The sequence below is a fragment of the Macaca fascicularis genome, chromosome 18, assembly GCF_037993035.2.
Source record: "Macaca fascicularis isolate 582-1 chromosome 18, T2T-MFA8v1.1".
In the NCBI taxonomy this organism is placed as follows: domain Eukaryota; kingdom Metazoa; phylum Chordata; class Mammalia; order Primates; family Cercopithecidae; genus Macaca; species Macaca fascicularis.
In genome coordinates this window covers 1,844,646-1,857,225 of record NC_088392.1, presented here as the reverse complement: position 1 = coordinate 1,857,225, position 12,580 = coordinate 1,844,646, and the positions used below count along the sequence as shown (strand labels likewise).

General features: G+C 39.1%; 1 protein-coding gene across 50 annotated transcripts in view; it reads left to right on the top strand.

Annotated features, from left to right (window-relative positions):
* ATP9B (ATPase phospholipid transporting 9B (putative)) overlaps window positions 1–12,580 on the top strand; it is a 296,871-nt gene that overhangs the window by 29,453 nt on the left and 254,838 nt on the right. For 24 of the 50 annotated variants that reach the window (XR_012427205.1, XR_012427207.1, XR_012427199.1 and 21 more), the window contains exons 3-4: window positions 7,604–7,754; window positions 10,484–10,597. The exons of 25 other annotated variants lie outside the window; for them this stretch is intronic. Coding sequence is in view for 11 of the 25 variants with exons in the window: in XM_065533597.2 (XP_065389669.1) it covers window positions 7,604–7,754; window positions 10,484–10,597 (265 nt within the window). In the remaining 14 variants the exon portion in view is untranslated. The remainder of the gene's footprint in view (window positions 1–7,603; window positions 7,755–10,483; window positions 10,598–12,580) is intronic. One more of the 50 variants, XM_045377740.3, reaches the window with a different exon arrangement.

Below are 12,580 nucleotides of genomic sequence, written 5' to 3'. Positions count from 1 at the left end.
ACTCCTAAGTATTTTTTTGTAGTGATTGTAAATGGTTTGGTATTTAAAATTTTTGATTCCACATTTTCATTGCTAGTGTATAGAAATACAGTTGATTTTGTATGTTTGATCCTTTATCCTATAACCTTGCTGAACTCACTGGTGGTAAGAGTGGTTTTGTAGATTTCTTGTAATCTATAAAGACAGTCGTGCCATCTGCAAATAGCAGTGGTATTACTTCTTCCTTTATGGTCTGTGTGCCTTGCCTCGTGGAGCTGGCTAGAACGTACAGCATTGTGCAGTGGCGATGAGAAGCGGCTCCGTCACCTTGTTCTTTCCCAGGCAGGAGCTGGCAGTATTGCAGCATTAAGCAGATATGGACTGTGGGTTTTTTAAAGATCTTACCTAACTAAACCAGATAACTTTTTTTTTTTTTTTTTTTTTTAAAGAAATCTATCTTGTATTAAGAAACAAACCAAAGCATTGGCAGGAGAAGTGGTCCAATGCGTAGTTTTGTCAGACCCAGAAGCAGGCTTTGGAGATGTAAGCTGCAGAGTCCTTATCATCGTGGTGATAGTGGAAGCCACACAGAAGGATGATGTTCTTGAAAAGGTTGGGAGACGTGGTGTAGCTCTGTGTAGAATAAGGAGGTGACACCTTTGGAAAGAGGATGTATTGGAAAGGAAGAATAATGTCCATCCTTTTTGGCAGGAGGAAAACTAGGGGAGGAAGAATGAAATAGTGGTGGTGACTGTGACTTTTATTCTTAATTGGTAACGTCAGGTCAATTGAGTAAGGATATGATTAGGATTCAGACGAGGGCTGAAAAAAAATGGGAAAATGTGGTCATGCTTTGGTAGAGATCATAAATAATCAGCAAAAGAAAATCAATAATAATTTGTATTGAACTAGGCATAAATTTACGGTGATGTATCCATCGGGGAAGAGCCTGGGTGATGACAGAGCTGAGGAAGTGTGGTGTGGGGAGTTGTGGTGAGGTAGGTCCCCACGACGATGGGAATTGATGAGTTTGTAGGCGCAGAGGGTTGACTGCTACCAATTTACTGGCTGTGGGAGTGGCTGAGAAGCAAGTGTTCTGAATTTGTGTGGGGAAAGGCTAAGTGCTTTTCTTCTGTGGTCCATATGTTCCCTTCTTAAAGAAGGTGGGTGTTCTCACCACTGTTTACAGCCAAGAACTGAAAGAGTCCCTTTTGTGACAGGTAAGGGCCAGCCCAGAAATGAACCAGGTCCCAACCTGGTGACCTAAAGCCCTTCCTTTTTGCTTTCTGAACTGGAAAAATTGCTAGGACATGGAGGTGTGGCCCGAATAAGATCCTGATTTGCCGTCTTTGAAGTGGAATAGCTCTGTGGTAAATGCCTGGTCTCCCCATCCTAGAGGGACATCACCGTGGAGATCATTGGGTTGAGAAGGTTGGGAATCTGTGTCCAGGCTGTTAGGTGGTTTTTAGTGTGTGTGGAAAATCACTGGGTACTGGGGGAGACTGCGGGACGTTCATAGAGGAAATGGGAACTGGGCACTGATGGGTGCAGTGCTGGGGACATGGACAGTGTGGTGGTCATGGTGGGGACTCTTAACAGACCCTGTGTGTTTTGGAAGTGGTACTTATTTGGCCGTATTAGTAACAGTACCATACCAGTACTGTACTAGTCAGGTAGTTAACAAGAATTGTGAACTTCAGAATGTTCTCAGTCTCATCATAGTGTTAAATACATTATTGAATTTTTCTGGTTTTTCACATTATTTTGTTTTTACCAGATGGAACATAACAGCCAAATTTTAGGTTTTACTTGTAATATACTCCTTTTCTTAAGGAAAATATTAAGAATATATTTGAAAATGTAGATGGTAGCAGCAAAAACATCCGTGTTTGGGGGAGTTAAAACAGCTTAGTAAAATCTCTTAGATTTGTCTATAAAGTCTTTATCTTTTATTTTTTATTTTTTTCTTTTTGAGACAGGATCTCGCTCTGTCACCCGGGGTTGGAGTGCAGTGGAGCCATTATGGCTCACAGCAGTCTTGACCTCCAGGGCTCAAGCAGTTCTTTCAGCACAGCCTCCCAAGTAGCTGGGACTGTAATCATGTGCCACCACACCTGGATACTTTATTTTTATAGAGGCAGGATCTTTCTGTGTTACCCAGGCTGAAAGTCTTTATCTTAATAAATTGGGATCATGTGGAAAAAGCTAGCTGAGCCATCTTGGCAGCTTGTAATCAGTCTGTGTGGTGCTAAGGAATGTCCTACTGCCATATGGGATGAGAGGCAACCTGAGGTATTGTCGTGCTCTTCTTGTTCAAAAGATATCTACTACACTGAGAAGTGGTTATGGAAATTAAACCCTGCACCATAGAGAATCAAACTATACATTTAGCAAGTAGATTAGTCTTGTTTATTTATTTATTTCTTATCAATTTTCAGTTGTCAGTGTTTGCTACTTTTTAATTTCCCAAATAACCAGGCATTATAAAATTCATTGTTACTAACATTATTATTTGGTGGCTCAAAGAATAGAAGATTTATTCTAATTTGTATTCTAATTTATACAATTAGTTTAACTGCAGGAGGAAAATGTTTGGAATATTGCAATACAGGTAGATTGTAACTCATATTAATGAGTTGTAAATATTTCAGTGTGTTTCTATTTGTAGATCCTGTAAGTAGTAAGGATCATTTTAAAATGATTATTAAAAGACTGAGCGAGTAGGCTTTAATTTCTTCATGGCTTGAGACCTGCTTTCTCATTTTTATTTGACAAAAACCCCAACTTGGACACTTGGAAAAATTGTTCTGATTTCTGTCTTTCACAACTCGGAATCTTTTTCCTGCGGGTGAATACACCTTTCTGTAAGCTGCTGTGAGGCACATTGATAGTTCTCTGGTCTGGGTTAATGTCTTTCTCACGAGATTTACATTTCACCTGTTATCAAAAATCACTTTGTCCTTAGGAAAGTGGAGCCAGTGAATGGCATTTCCATAAGAAGGGAGGGGAGGTATCAAATGCTGGGATCATTCCTAGTTCTAACGTCCTCAGCTAATTGGCAGACGTTGGGGGCACAGAAGCATGTCATCTTTTAAGAAGACATTAGCATTGTGTTGCTTTTAAATTGGATATAATAATTGTCTAATTTTTGGGGGGTGGAGAGAAAGGAGGCAAAAACTATGGGAATTATTTAATTGTGACTAGTTAAAATTTTAGAAGATAGGCTCTTGATGTGTTAAAATGCTTTGTTTAATGTTGTGATTTGGTTATAGAGGCATTTTATGAAAAGCTGCTAATCCTAAAACATTTTAAGAAAAAAAGTATAACTTGTACACCACTGGATTTAGTTTCAGCTGGACTTGATTGTGTAAGGCAATTTAAATACAGAGGGGAAAATGTTTCTGAATAATCAATAATTTAGAAATTATTTCGCATACATAGAAATGCTATTGAGGAAAGCTCCCAGTTGCTGTCTCCGAAGGACTTCTGCTTGCTGCTCTCTCTTGTTTTGCAATATTTACCAGTATGCCTTCCTCACATTTTTATCCTCAAAAAATTCCCCATATTTCATTTTCCCTTTTTAGCTCTACTACTCAGTGAGGCTTAAACTTACCGTTTTCGTTACAGTGTTTCTGTATCCTTGAGACTCATGCCCTTTACTCCTAGCGTGGAAGTCGCCTGACTCCCCCACGTAGTGGTTTCTGGCTGCGTGATCCAAGGGCAGTTCTGGCACACCTGCAGGCCTTTCACACCTCACGCCTGTTGCGAGTGTATTCGTTCAGTTTTGTGTAGTAACACATGATTTGATAGTGGCGTCTTAACCACTACTTTATTCTGTCTGTACACAATAAAATTATTAGTAATAACATTTTTACATGTTAACAGGTGTTAGTAGCACAGTGATATGAATAATGTAATTGTATCATCAAAGTCTAGGCATCTTAGATTTACTGGTACAGGATTATAGAGGAAAAACCGAGTAAAATGTTGAATATATATGTTTTTAGTAGCGGGCATGTAATTTAGAGTTTCTAAAGAAGAGTGATGTCAGTGAGGCATTAGTTCATGTAGTTGCTGACAGTGATGTTGGCATTGAGGTTTCTGTTGCTGCTGTTGTTTACAATGCTCATGTTTTGCAGACAGTGGTCTTGCATTAATAGTATCTTTTGTCTGGAAGAACATGTTAATATCAGAAAGTGCTATAAAGTTTATATTTTCTAAATTTTATATGTATCTTTTCAAATACTTAGATGTAAATATTTGATTTTTCATTTTGAATTTGTCTGACTTGTATACTAGAACGTCAGAGTAGATAACTATGTGTCGTAGAGCAAAAATTCATATCTGATTCCATTCTTGAAGAATTTTGCTCTATTTGAAATGCTGAAGAGAATGTGTTCATTTGAAGCCTGTCTTGCACCTGTGACCCAGCTTGCAGTGTGCTCTGTTGATGCCAGTGCTGTCCAGTAGAACTCACTGCAGTAATGGAATATTCTCCATCTATGATGTCCACTATGGTAGCCACTAGCCCGGGTGCCCACTGAGCTCTTGAGATGTGGCTAATGTGACTGAGGGAACTGGATTATAAGTTTTATTTAATTTTAATTAATTGAAATGCAGGTTGCCACATGGAGCCAATGGATGCTCATTTGGACAGTCCAGGCCTGGCTACTCTCTGTGCCCAAGTTACTATTGTGAGGAGGGTGACCTTTTGAGTGGGATGTTGGGAAGCAGGAGAGTGAAGACTGAGGCCTTGGGGGCTTCCTCTGTGGGCGGCATTGTGCTGCGCTTTCATAATGTATTAAGTCCACTTTCGTCAGTGCTTTGCAGATGAGCGAACAAAGACTCAGACCAAGGAGCTTCCGTAGGGTCACTTGCTGGTGATTGTTTCCAAAAACATGACTTTAAAGTCCATGTTTTTCCATTGTGTTTTGTTGCCTGCTCACAAGTGATTCATTTTTTTTTTTCATCATCTCTTGAATGGCTGTGGTGCCATGCCTGGGCTGAGGAAAGGTGGTGCATGAACTTGAATGAGAGCTGGCCTCTGCCTGTTGTCAGCTCAGTGAATGGACATGGTACTGATGTGGTAGGGGGCTGAGATCCAGGCTCTCGTTTCAACTCTGCCGTTAACTAGTGGTTTAGTCTTAGAGAAGTCACTTGCCTGTGGGACTTCCAGTTTTCTCAACTATGTAGTGTGGGAGTCCGGCATCAGTCTAGTGTAGTTGCAGGTGTCTGAGATGGTAATTCTTAGGTAACATAACTAGGATTTTCCTGGCACTGGGAGTGTGTGCTGTCACCAGGTAAAAGAGTGATGATTTATAGCTGCTGTTGGTGGGAGGAATTGGGGAAGGAGTGCCCATGAGCCCCTCCTTCCCCTATGAGGGGAAGGCGACTCAGAGTGGAGGAGAGCACAGAGCAGTCGCAGTCTGCGTGGCACCACAGTGGGGGTGCTGGAGGGAAGGAGGCGTGTGAGAGCGTTCGAACTGGACAGTACAAGCAACAGGTAAGGTGAGAGAAATAGTCGTTGAAAGCTTACTCTTTTTTTATTTGAAGCCTTATTTAATTTTTCTTTCATTCAAGCATAAACAGATCAAATATCATCATCATTTTACTGAAATCTACTTGACCATTTCCTTTCCTACCTTACCAAGAAATAGTAATGGTGAACATACTTGTTTTGATAATCTTAAATCACTTTAATACCACCCTGATTTATAACTGTTGTGGACTTGAAAGTATGCTTTCAGTTTGGAGGTGTTTGGGTTTATTGTTTCAAAAGTGATGATGGCAGTGCTAAGATATTCCATTCTTGCACAGCTCAGTCTTTGTGTGCTGCGGTGGAAGTTCTAGAATAAGGGTGGGGGGAGCTGGCTTCCTTGGCTATCCCCATGGCAGAGCATCAGCCCCGTGAGAGAGTGCTGCTTAAGGGAGCAGTGCTTGGCAGTCCTTCTCGTGCTGGAACAGTCCCTGTTAGGGATGGGCAGCCTCCGAAAAACCAACCTCTGACCTTTCAATGTGAAGGTCTTCCCAGCATAGCTGAGAATTAGATGAATATTCATAGGGATAGTACCAACTTCAGTTGAGACACACACACATGCGGCCTCATAAGGTATGCTACTATGGGAGATTTATGAAGTTTACTTCATATATTCAAATTGATAAATTCAAATACTGAAACCTGTAAGTTTTCAGTATTTGTAAAGTGATTTCTAAAGCATGAGAGCATTACGATTGTAGTAAGGATGTGGCACTCCAGCGTGGGAGACAGCAGTTCTGCGATGGAGCTCTGATGTGTCAGCCTCATTTTATAATCAGCCATATGCTGTCATTTTTATGCAAAATTTTTTGTTAACTTTTAAGCTTCCTTTGTCACAGAAATGAAGAATATTTGACTTATACAGCAGGCTTTCTATTCTAGCCTTGAATATAATTAGAAGGTGAGATTTAACAACTTCCTTTAATAAGCCATTCTTAGTCTTTCTCTACATTTTGAAAATCTGAATTAAACCAAGATGTTAATACTGAAGTTTAAGTTCATGATTGTTTTGTGCTTAAAAGAGATGAATTTGATACCTTTTCGTCATTTTCTGAAGTATTTTAAGAAAAGTTACTTTACTAGAAACTCTATACTCTCCACCCCCAAACAATGGTTTAGATGACCAAGAAGGGGAAGAGTGGTGCTCCTGAAACCCAGACACTATTGGAACAGGGTAAATTTAAAATTAAAATATTTACTGCATAGATGAAGAGAGCTATGTGGAAATACAGTCAAGCTTTTATCATTAGAATATCACAGGAAACATTTGTATTCTCTTTAAATATTGGATTGAGCTGTAAATCTTTTTTTTAAGATGGAGGCTTGCCCAGGCTGAAGTGCAGTGGCATTGTCTTGGCTCACTGCAACCTCTGCCTCCCAGATTCAAGCTATTCTCCTTTCTCAGCCTCCTGAGTAGCTGGGATTACAGGTGCCTGCCACCACAGCTGGCTAATTTTTTTATTTTTAGTAGAGACAGAGTTTTACCATGTTGGCCAGGCTGGTCTCGAACTCCTGACCTCAGGTGATCTGCCTGCTTTGGCCTCCCAAAGTGCTGGGATTACAGATGTGAGCCACCATGCCTGGCCTGAGCTGTAAGTCTTAATATTGCATTAGTTAATACTACTGGAAAAGTCATTTTTTAAGAGTGGAAAAAGTGGTTATTACTTCAGAGAATGAGTCACATCCTGGATTAATTGAAATCTAAGGACTTTTATCATTGAATGGTATGTTGGGAATTACCAGTGGGTAACCTATAGCTATGCCTTTTCTCAACATACAGAGCATTGACCGCTTCAGAATATTAATGGTTTTATTTTGCCAGTAAGAGTGTCTAAACAGAAAGATAATTCCCCTGGGGTTCTAGAAGCCATTGTATATTTATTTAAGACTTTGTATTTTTATGTCAAATTTAAATTTGTGTAACCAACCTGTTATAAGAAAAACCCCACAGATTAGCATTAGGTGTGCTATTAGTGTCTGATAAATACAGAAATAATCAGTATTGGCTCTAAATGTGTACAATTAGTTTGAACTTTTTTAAAAAGCAAAAAAAAAAAGTACACAATATGTATCTTTTGTTTCATACAGTTGCTGTGATTGGCTGGTAAATATTTGTCAAAGAAAGAAAGAACTGAAAGCTCGCACAGTATGGCTTGGATGTCCTGAAAAGTGTGAAGAAAAACATCCCAGGAATTCTATAAAAAATCAAAAATACAATGTGTTTACCTTTATACCTGGGGTAAGACTATTGCATTCTTGGAGATGGGTTGTGTGTCAGACATTGCTGGCTTCCTTTGCTGTAGGACGGAGCCTGTTGAGACTCTGACTTAGGTATTGAGTTGTGTCACATCCAAATCAGTGTCCTTTTGCTTTTGAACCATCTGTGTTCCCAATAATTGTTAAATAATTCATGTGTATTTTTAATGGCTACATCATAGAGTACAGCTCAGGAAAATGTACAGTTTGATTATTGCCTTCAGTTCTTGATAAACAATATTTATATTATTTTAGAAATACAGTATAGACATAATGAAGTAAAGGTAAATAAAATGATCAGAAAACAAGTTATACATTTTGTTTGGCTGGGAACTAGTTTGGAGAAAAAAGTAAATGTAATGTTTAAGCCCTGCCAAGAGATTTCACAAAGAAAATGAAACATTTTTTATATTGAAATGATACAGTAACAAAGTATCTGTAATGTGCATATTTATATATAGATGTCTTTGCTACTTCACATTATAAATCTCAGACCTTGTTATATTGTTATATCATTAGTTATGTTTAATTGGGTATTATGTTAATTTTAAATACTGTAGTTTAAGTATTTTATTACTTTTTTGTTGCTAGTGATATTACTGGCTTAAATTATAAAACAGTTCACATACAATTGGAATAGTTGAATACTTTTTGTTTTTTGTATGTCATTCCTTATTTTAATAGATTTATCTATCTTTCTAAAGGAAAAGGAAGCTGGTATTGATTATATTTCTATACCAAAGTTTTTGGCATGTTTTAGGTCTTTTATTTGCAAGAAAAGCTCTTGATTACATGGAATGTGGGTGGCTTTGTCTTGTATATTTAATTTAAATAATCACGCTGACATTGTATTGGACATTGATTTTACCCCCACCCCCACCTCATCCCCATCCACCTAGTGATTGGCAAATACTTGGTATCTAATGTACTTCTTTATTAAAACCCACAAAACTAATGGCTTCATAATTAAAAGACTGATCTTTTGTCAGGATAATAAAATGTAAACTGTCTTATAGGCAGATAAATATTCACATCTTTATTGAATGAAGCCACTGTTTTCTGCTTAGGTTTAAATTATTAAATACTCACAGATCTCAGAGATTGGCTAAGCAGTGTACGTTTTCCTAAAGGTCAGCAGGTTCAGTCAGTAGACAGTAGAGGATTGATTACAGTCGTTTAAAGCCAGCAGTGCAGCTTAACTTTGATCAGTGTAAGTCCACACAGCCTGCCCAGATTGGCTGCATGCTGAAAATACCTGTGGATGTGACTGTATGATGATTACCATGTATATGAGTTTTTTATCTTAGATTGTCTCTGAAATTAGTCTTTTCATCTAAAATGTAGTATTTTAGAAACATTTGGTAATTACACAGTAGGAATTCTATGTCATTTTTACCACGAATGGCAATTTCTAAATTGCTAATAGATATAATTTATGCTAACTGAGATTTTAAAGAAATCACTAAGGAAAAAGCACTTTATTTCCTGCTGAGATTAATTTATGAAATAATTCAAAACATTCTTAGACAGCAGGTTGAACGTGATTATGAACATAAATGCATTGTCAGTGTAACTGATTGAGTCCCACACATCGCTGTATGATGATGCAGATAACCTCATTTTCTGAAAACAAGTTGCAGACTCTGTAGGTCAGCAATGAGCACTTAACCCATTGCCCTGCTTGGTGAAATTTTCATACCTTCCAAGTGGCATAGAAATGGCATCCAAAGAGATTGCGATTTGTAAATTGCAGGTTTGCAAGTTTGATTTGAATTGTGGTGTGCTGTTTGAATTATTCTCATCTGTAAACATAAGTTTTGTTCCATTTTGATTTTCAGTGTAAATCTAATAATTAGAGGCATTTGTAAATTGAGATCTATTCATATATTAGATCTTGGGTTTTCGTCCCTAAAGATAATGATTTGAAGTAAAAACCAAAACCAAAACCTTGCAGTATTGACATTCCTAATATTTTATTGAATGGTGAAATTTCTTTTATATTTGAAAATATTAAGAATTAACAACCCAAAGACCATAAGAGTAGGTGAGTAGTTGTCTTCTTGAAAATTGGTCTGCAGTTACAACTTCTTATATTTTGTCTTTTTTAATGTTTTGAGGGAAGTAAATACCCACAGGAGATTAAGGCAGTCTATCTCGTGAAGTCAGCCTGTTCACATTTGGCTTGTTCACTCAGTCTTTGTAAAGCCACCTGGATGTCGTGTTAAAAAAAAAAGTGGCTATTTATTTGTTTTTTACCCCTTCATAAATATAAGATTAATATGTCTTTTCCATTGTAAGATTTTCTGAGTCATTATCAAGATACACCTGTATATTTACTGGCTTACTAACATTGGGAAGGTTTTGCTATCTTTTTTTGATGTTCATGTAAAAACTTACTAAATGAGTATGGAAAACTGGAAAATCTCATATAAGAAAAATAAAAAAACTTTTAGGTGACATTTTTAAACATAATTGAACGTCCTAATTGTCTTATTTTCAGTTTATTTAAAATATATTTTGGGAGTAACCTTACCTTTCTTTGTAATATAGCTATTAGAAAGCCAATGTGAAAATTAATACATTTACTTTGAATCAGAACATATTCTCACTGATGGAAATGTGGTTATATGTTGTGCTGATTTTAACTGTTTAATTTAGGTATTAAATTTTTTCCTTGTAGGAATTTTGTTAATTTTCTCTTTTCCTTTTTAGGTTTTGTATGAACAATTCAAGTTTTTCTTGAATCTCTATTTTCTGGTAATATCCTGCTCACAGTTTGTGCCAGCATTGAAAATAGGCTATCTCTACACCTACTGGGCTCCTCTGGTAAAAGAAAAGACTTTAAAAATTAAGTTAAATTATGAAATATTTAGAATATAGTTTTAAGAGTTGAGATGGTTAAAAGTTAAGTTGACCAGATTTTACAAACATGATGTTGTTGCAGTGCATCACTGAACTTCTTGTAAAAGATTTTGCTGAGTGACTTCAGTCCCTCTGAGAACCATGGGAAGCGTGGTGGTGGCGCGCTGCCTGTAGAGTGGTGGCAGAGGGGTAAAAGATTTTGCTGAGTGACTCAGTCCCTCTGAGAACCATGGGAAGCGTGGTGGTAGCACGCTGCCTGTAGAGTGGTGGCAGAGGGGTAAACGATTTTGCTGAGTGACTCAGTCCCTCTGAGAACCATGGGAAGCGTGGTGGTGGCGCGCTGCCTGTAGAGTGGTGGCAGAGGGGTAAAAGATTTTGCTGAGTGACTCAGTCCCTCTGAGAACCATGGGAAGCGTGGTGGTGGCGCGCTGCCTGTAGAGTGGTGGCAGAGGGGTAAAAGATTTTGCTGAGTGACTCAGTCCCTCTGAGAACCATGGGAAGCGTGGTGGTAGCACGCTGCCTGTAGAGTGGTGGCAGAGGGGTAAAAGATTGTGCTGAGTGACTCAGTCCCTCTGAGAACCATGGGAAGCGTGGTGGTGGCGCGCTGCCTGTAGAGTGGTGGCAGAGGGGTAAAAGATTGTGCTGAGTGACTCAGTCCCTCTGAGAACCATGGGAAGCGTGGTGGTGGCGCGCTGCCTGTAGAGTGGTGGCAGAGGGGTTTTCCTTGGTCAGTCTGCACCTGTGTTAAGGGTGCAGGTCATCAGAAGCTCCCTCCTCTGTGATGCAGCTGTTGGGAATGGGGCTGTGGGTCTGTTCTTTTACTCTCTTCACACCCTGACCATGGTGAGCATTCTGAAATATCCAAGTGCAGTACATACGATGTCTGGTTGACATCTCAGTGCATAAAGTTTTTCAAAAGGCGAATGATGCAATGATGCTTGTCAGTGAATGTTTCCATTTCAAACATATGCTGTCTTGATAGTCTTAAGCTATTGGCTGATAGTTTTCATTGACTTTTAGCTTGTACAGACAAGATGTACATCATCTTTCCTCCTTTCATGGAAAAATGTACTACTTCCTTTATTTTTATTCTTTTGGAGCTAGAGTCTCACCCTGTTGCCCAGGCTGGAGTGTAGTGGCACAATCTCGGCTCACTGCAACCTCTGCCTCCTGGACTCACACAGTTCTCCTACCTCAGCCTCCTGAGTAGCTAGGATTACAGGCGTGTACCACTACACCTGGCTATTCTTGTGTTCTTAGTAGAGATGGCATTTCACCATGTTGGCTAGGCTGGTCTCAAACTCCTCACCTCAAATGATCCACCTACCTCAGCCTCCCAAAGTGCTGGAATTACAGGCATGAGCCACTGCGCCTGGCCTCTACTTCCTTTCTTGGATTTGCTTCCTTTTGGGCAGATGACCCGAGGAATCTAGGTAGGAAATGCAGAGAGTGAAAGGGTTCCTTCAGTGAAAGAAGAGTGCAGTCCTCGGGGTCCACGTGAGTTGTGGCCTTCCACATGGAGAGCCGAGCTGTCAGCTCCTGAGGGATCTGTCCTGGCTTGGGTAGGCTCCATCTCCCTAACCAGAGGGCTCCAGATAAAGGAGGAGAACTGGAAGACAGATTCAATTCTTGTTTCCTGGACAGGCACAGTCAGGCTTTCCTGTTTGCCTGTAGTAAAACCATGCTGAGGGACATTTTTTGAATTCTCTTTCACATAGACTTCATAGTAGGGTGGATTTGAGGAATGAGTAACTTTATATGTAATATAAACACAAAATTACTAGATAAATGAATACTTTTTAGCTTATTAAATTAGTAAGATTGAAAGAGACGTTGGAGCTGAGCACGGGTAAAACTGTAACACTGTGGTGCTCATCTCATTAGTATAGATGCAGCGAGCTCCCCCGTTGGTGTGCATAGTGTGCATGCACACCTGTGTTGCCTTTA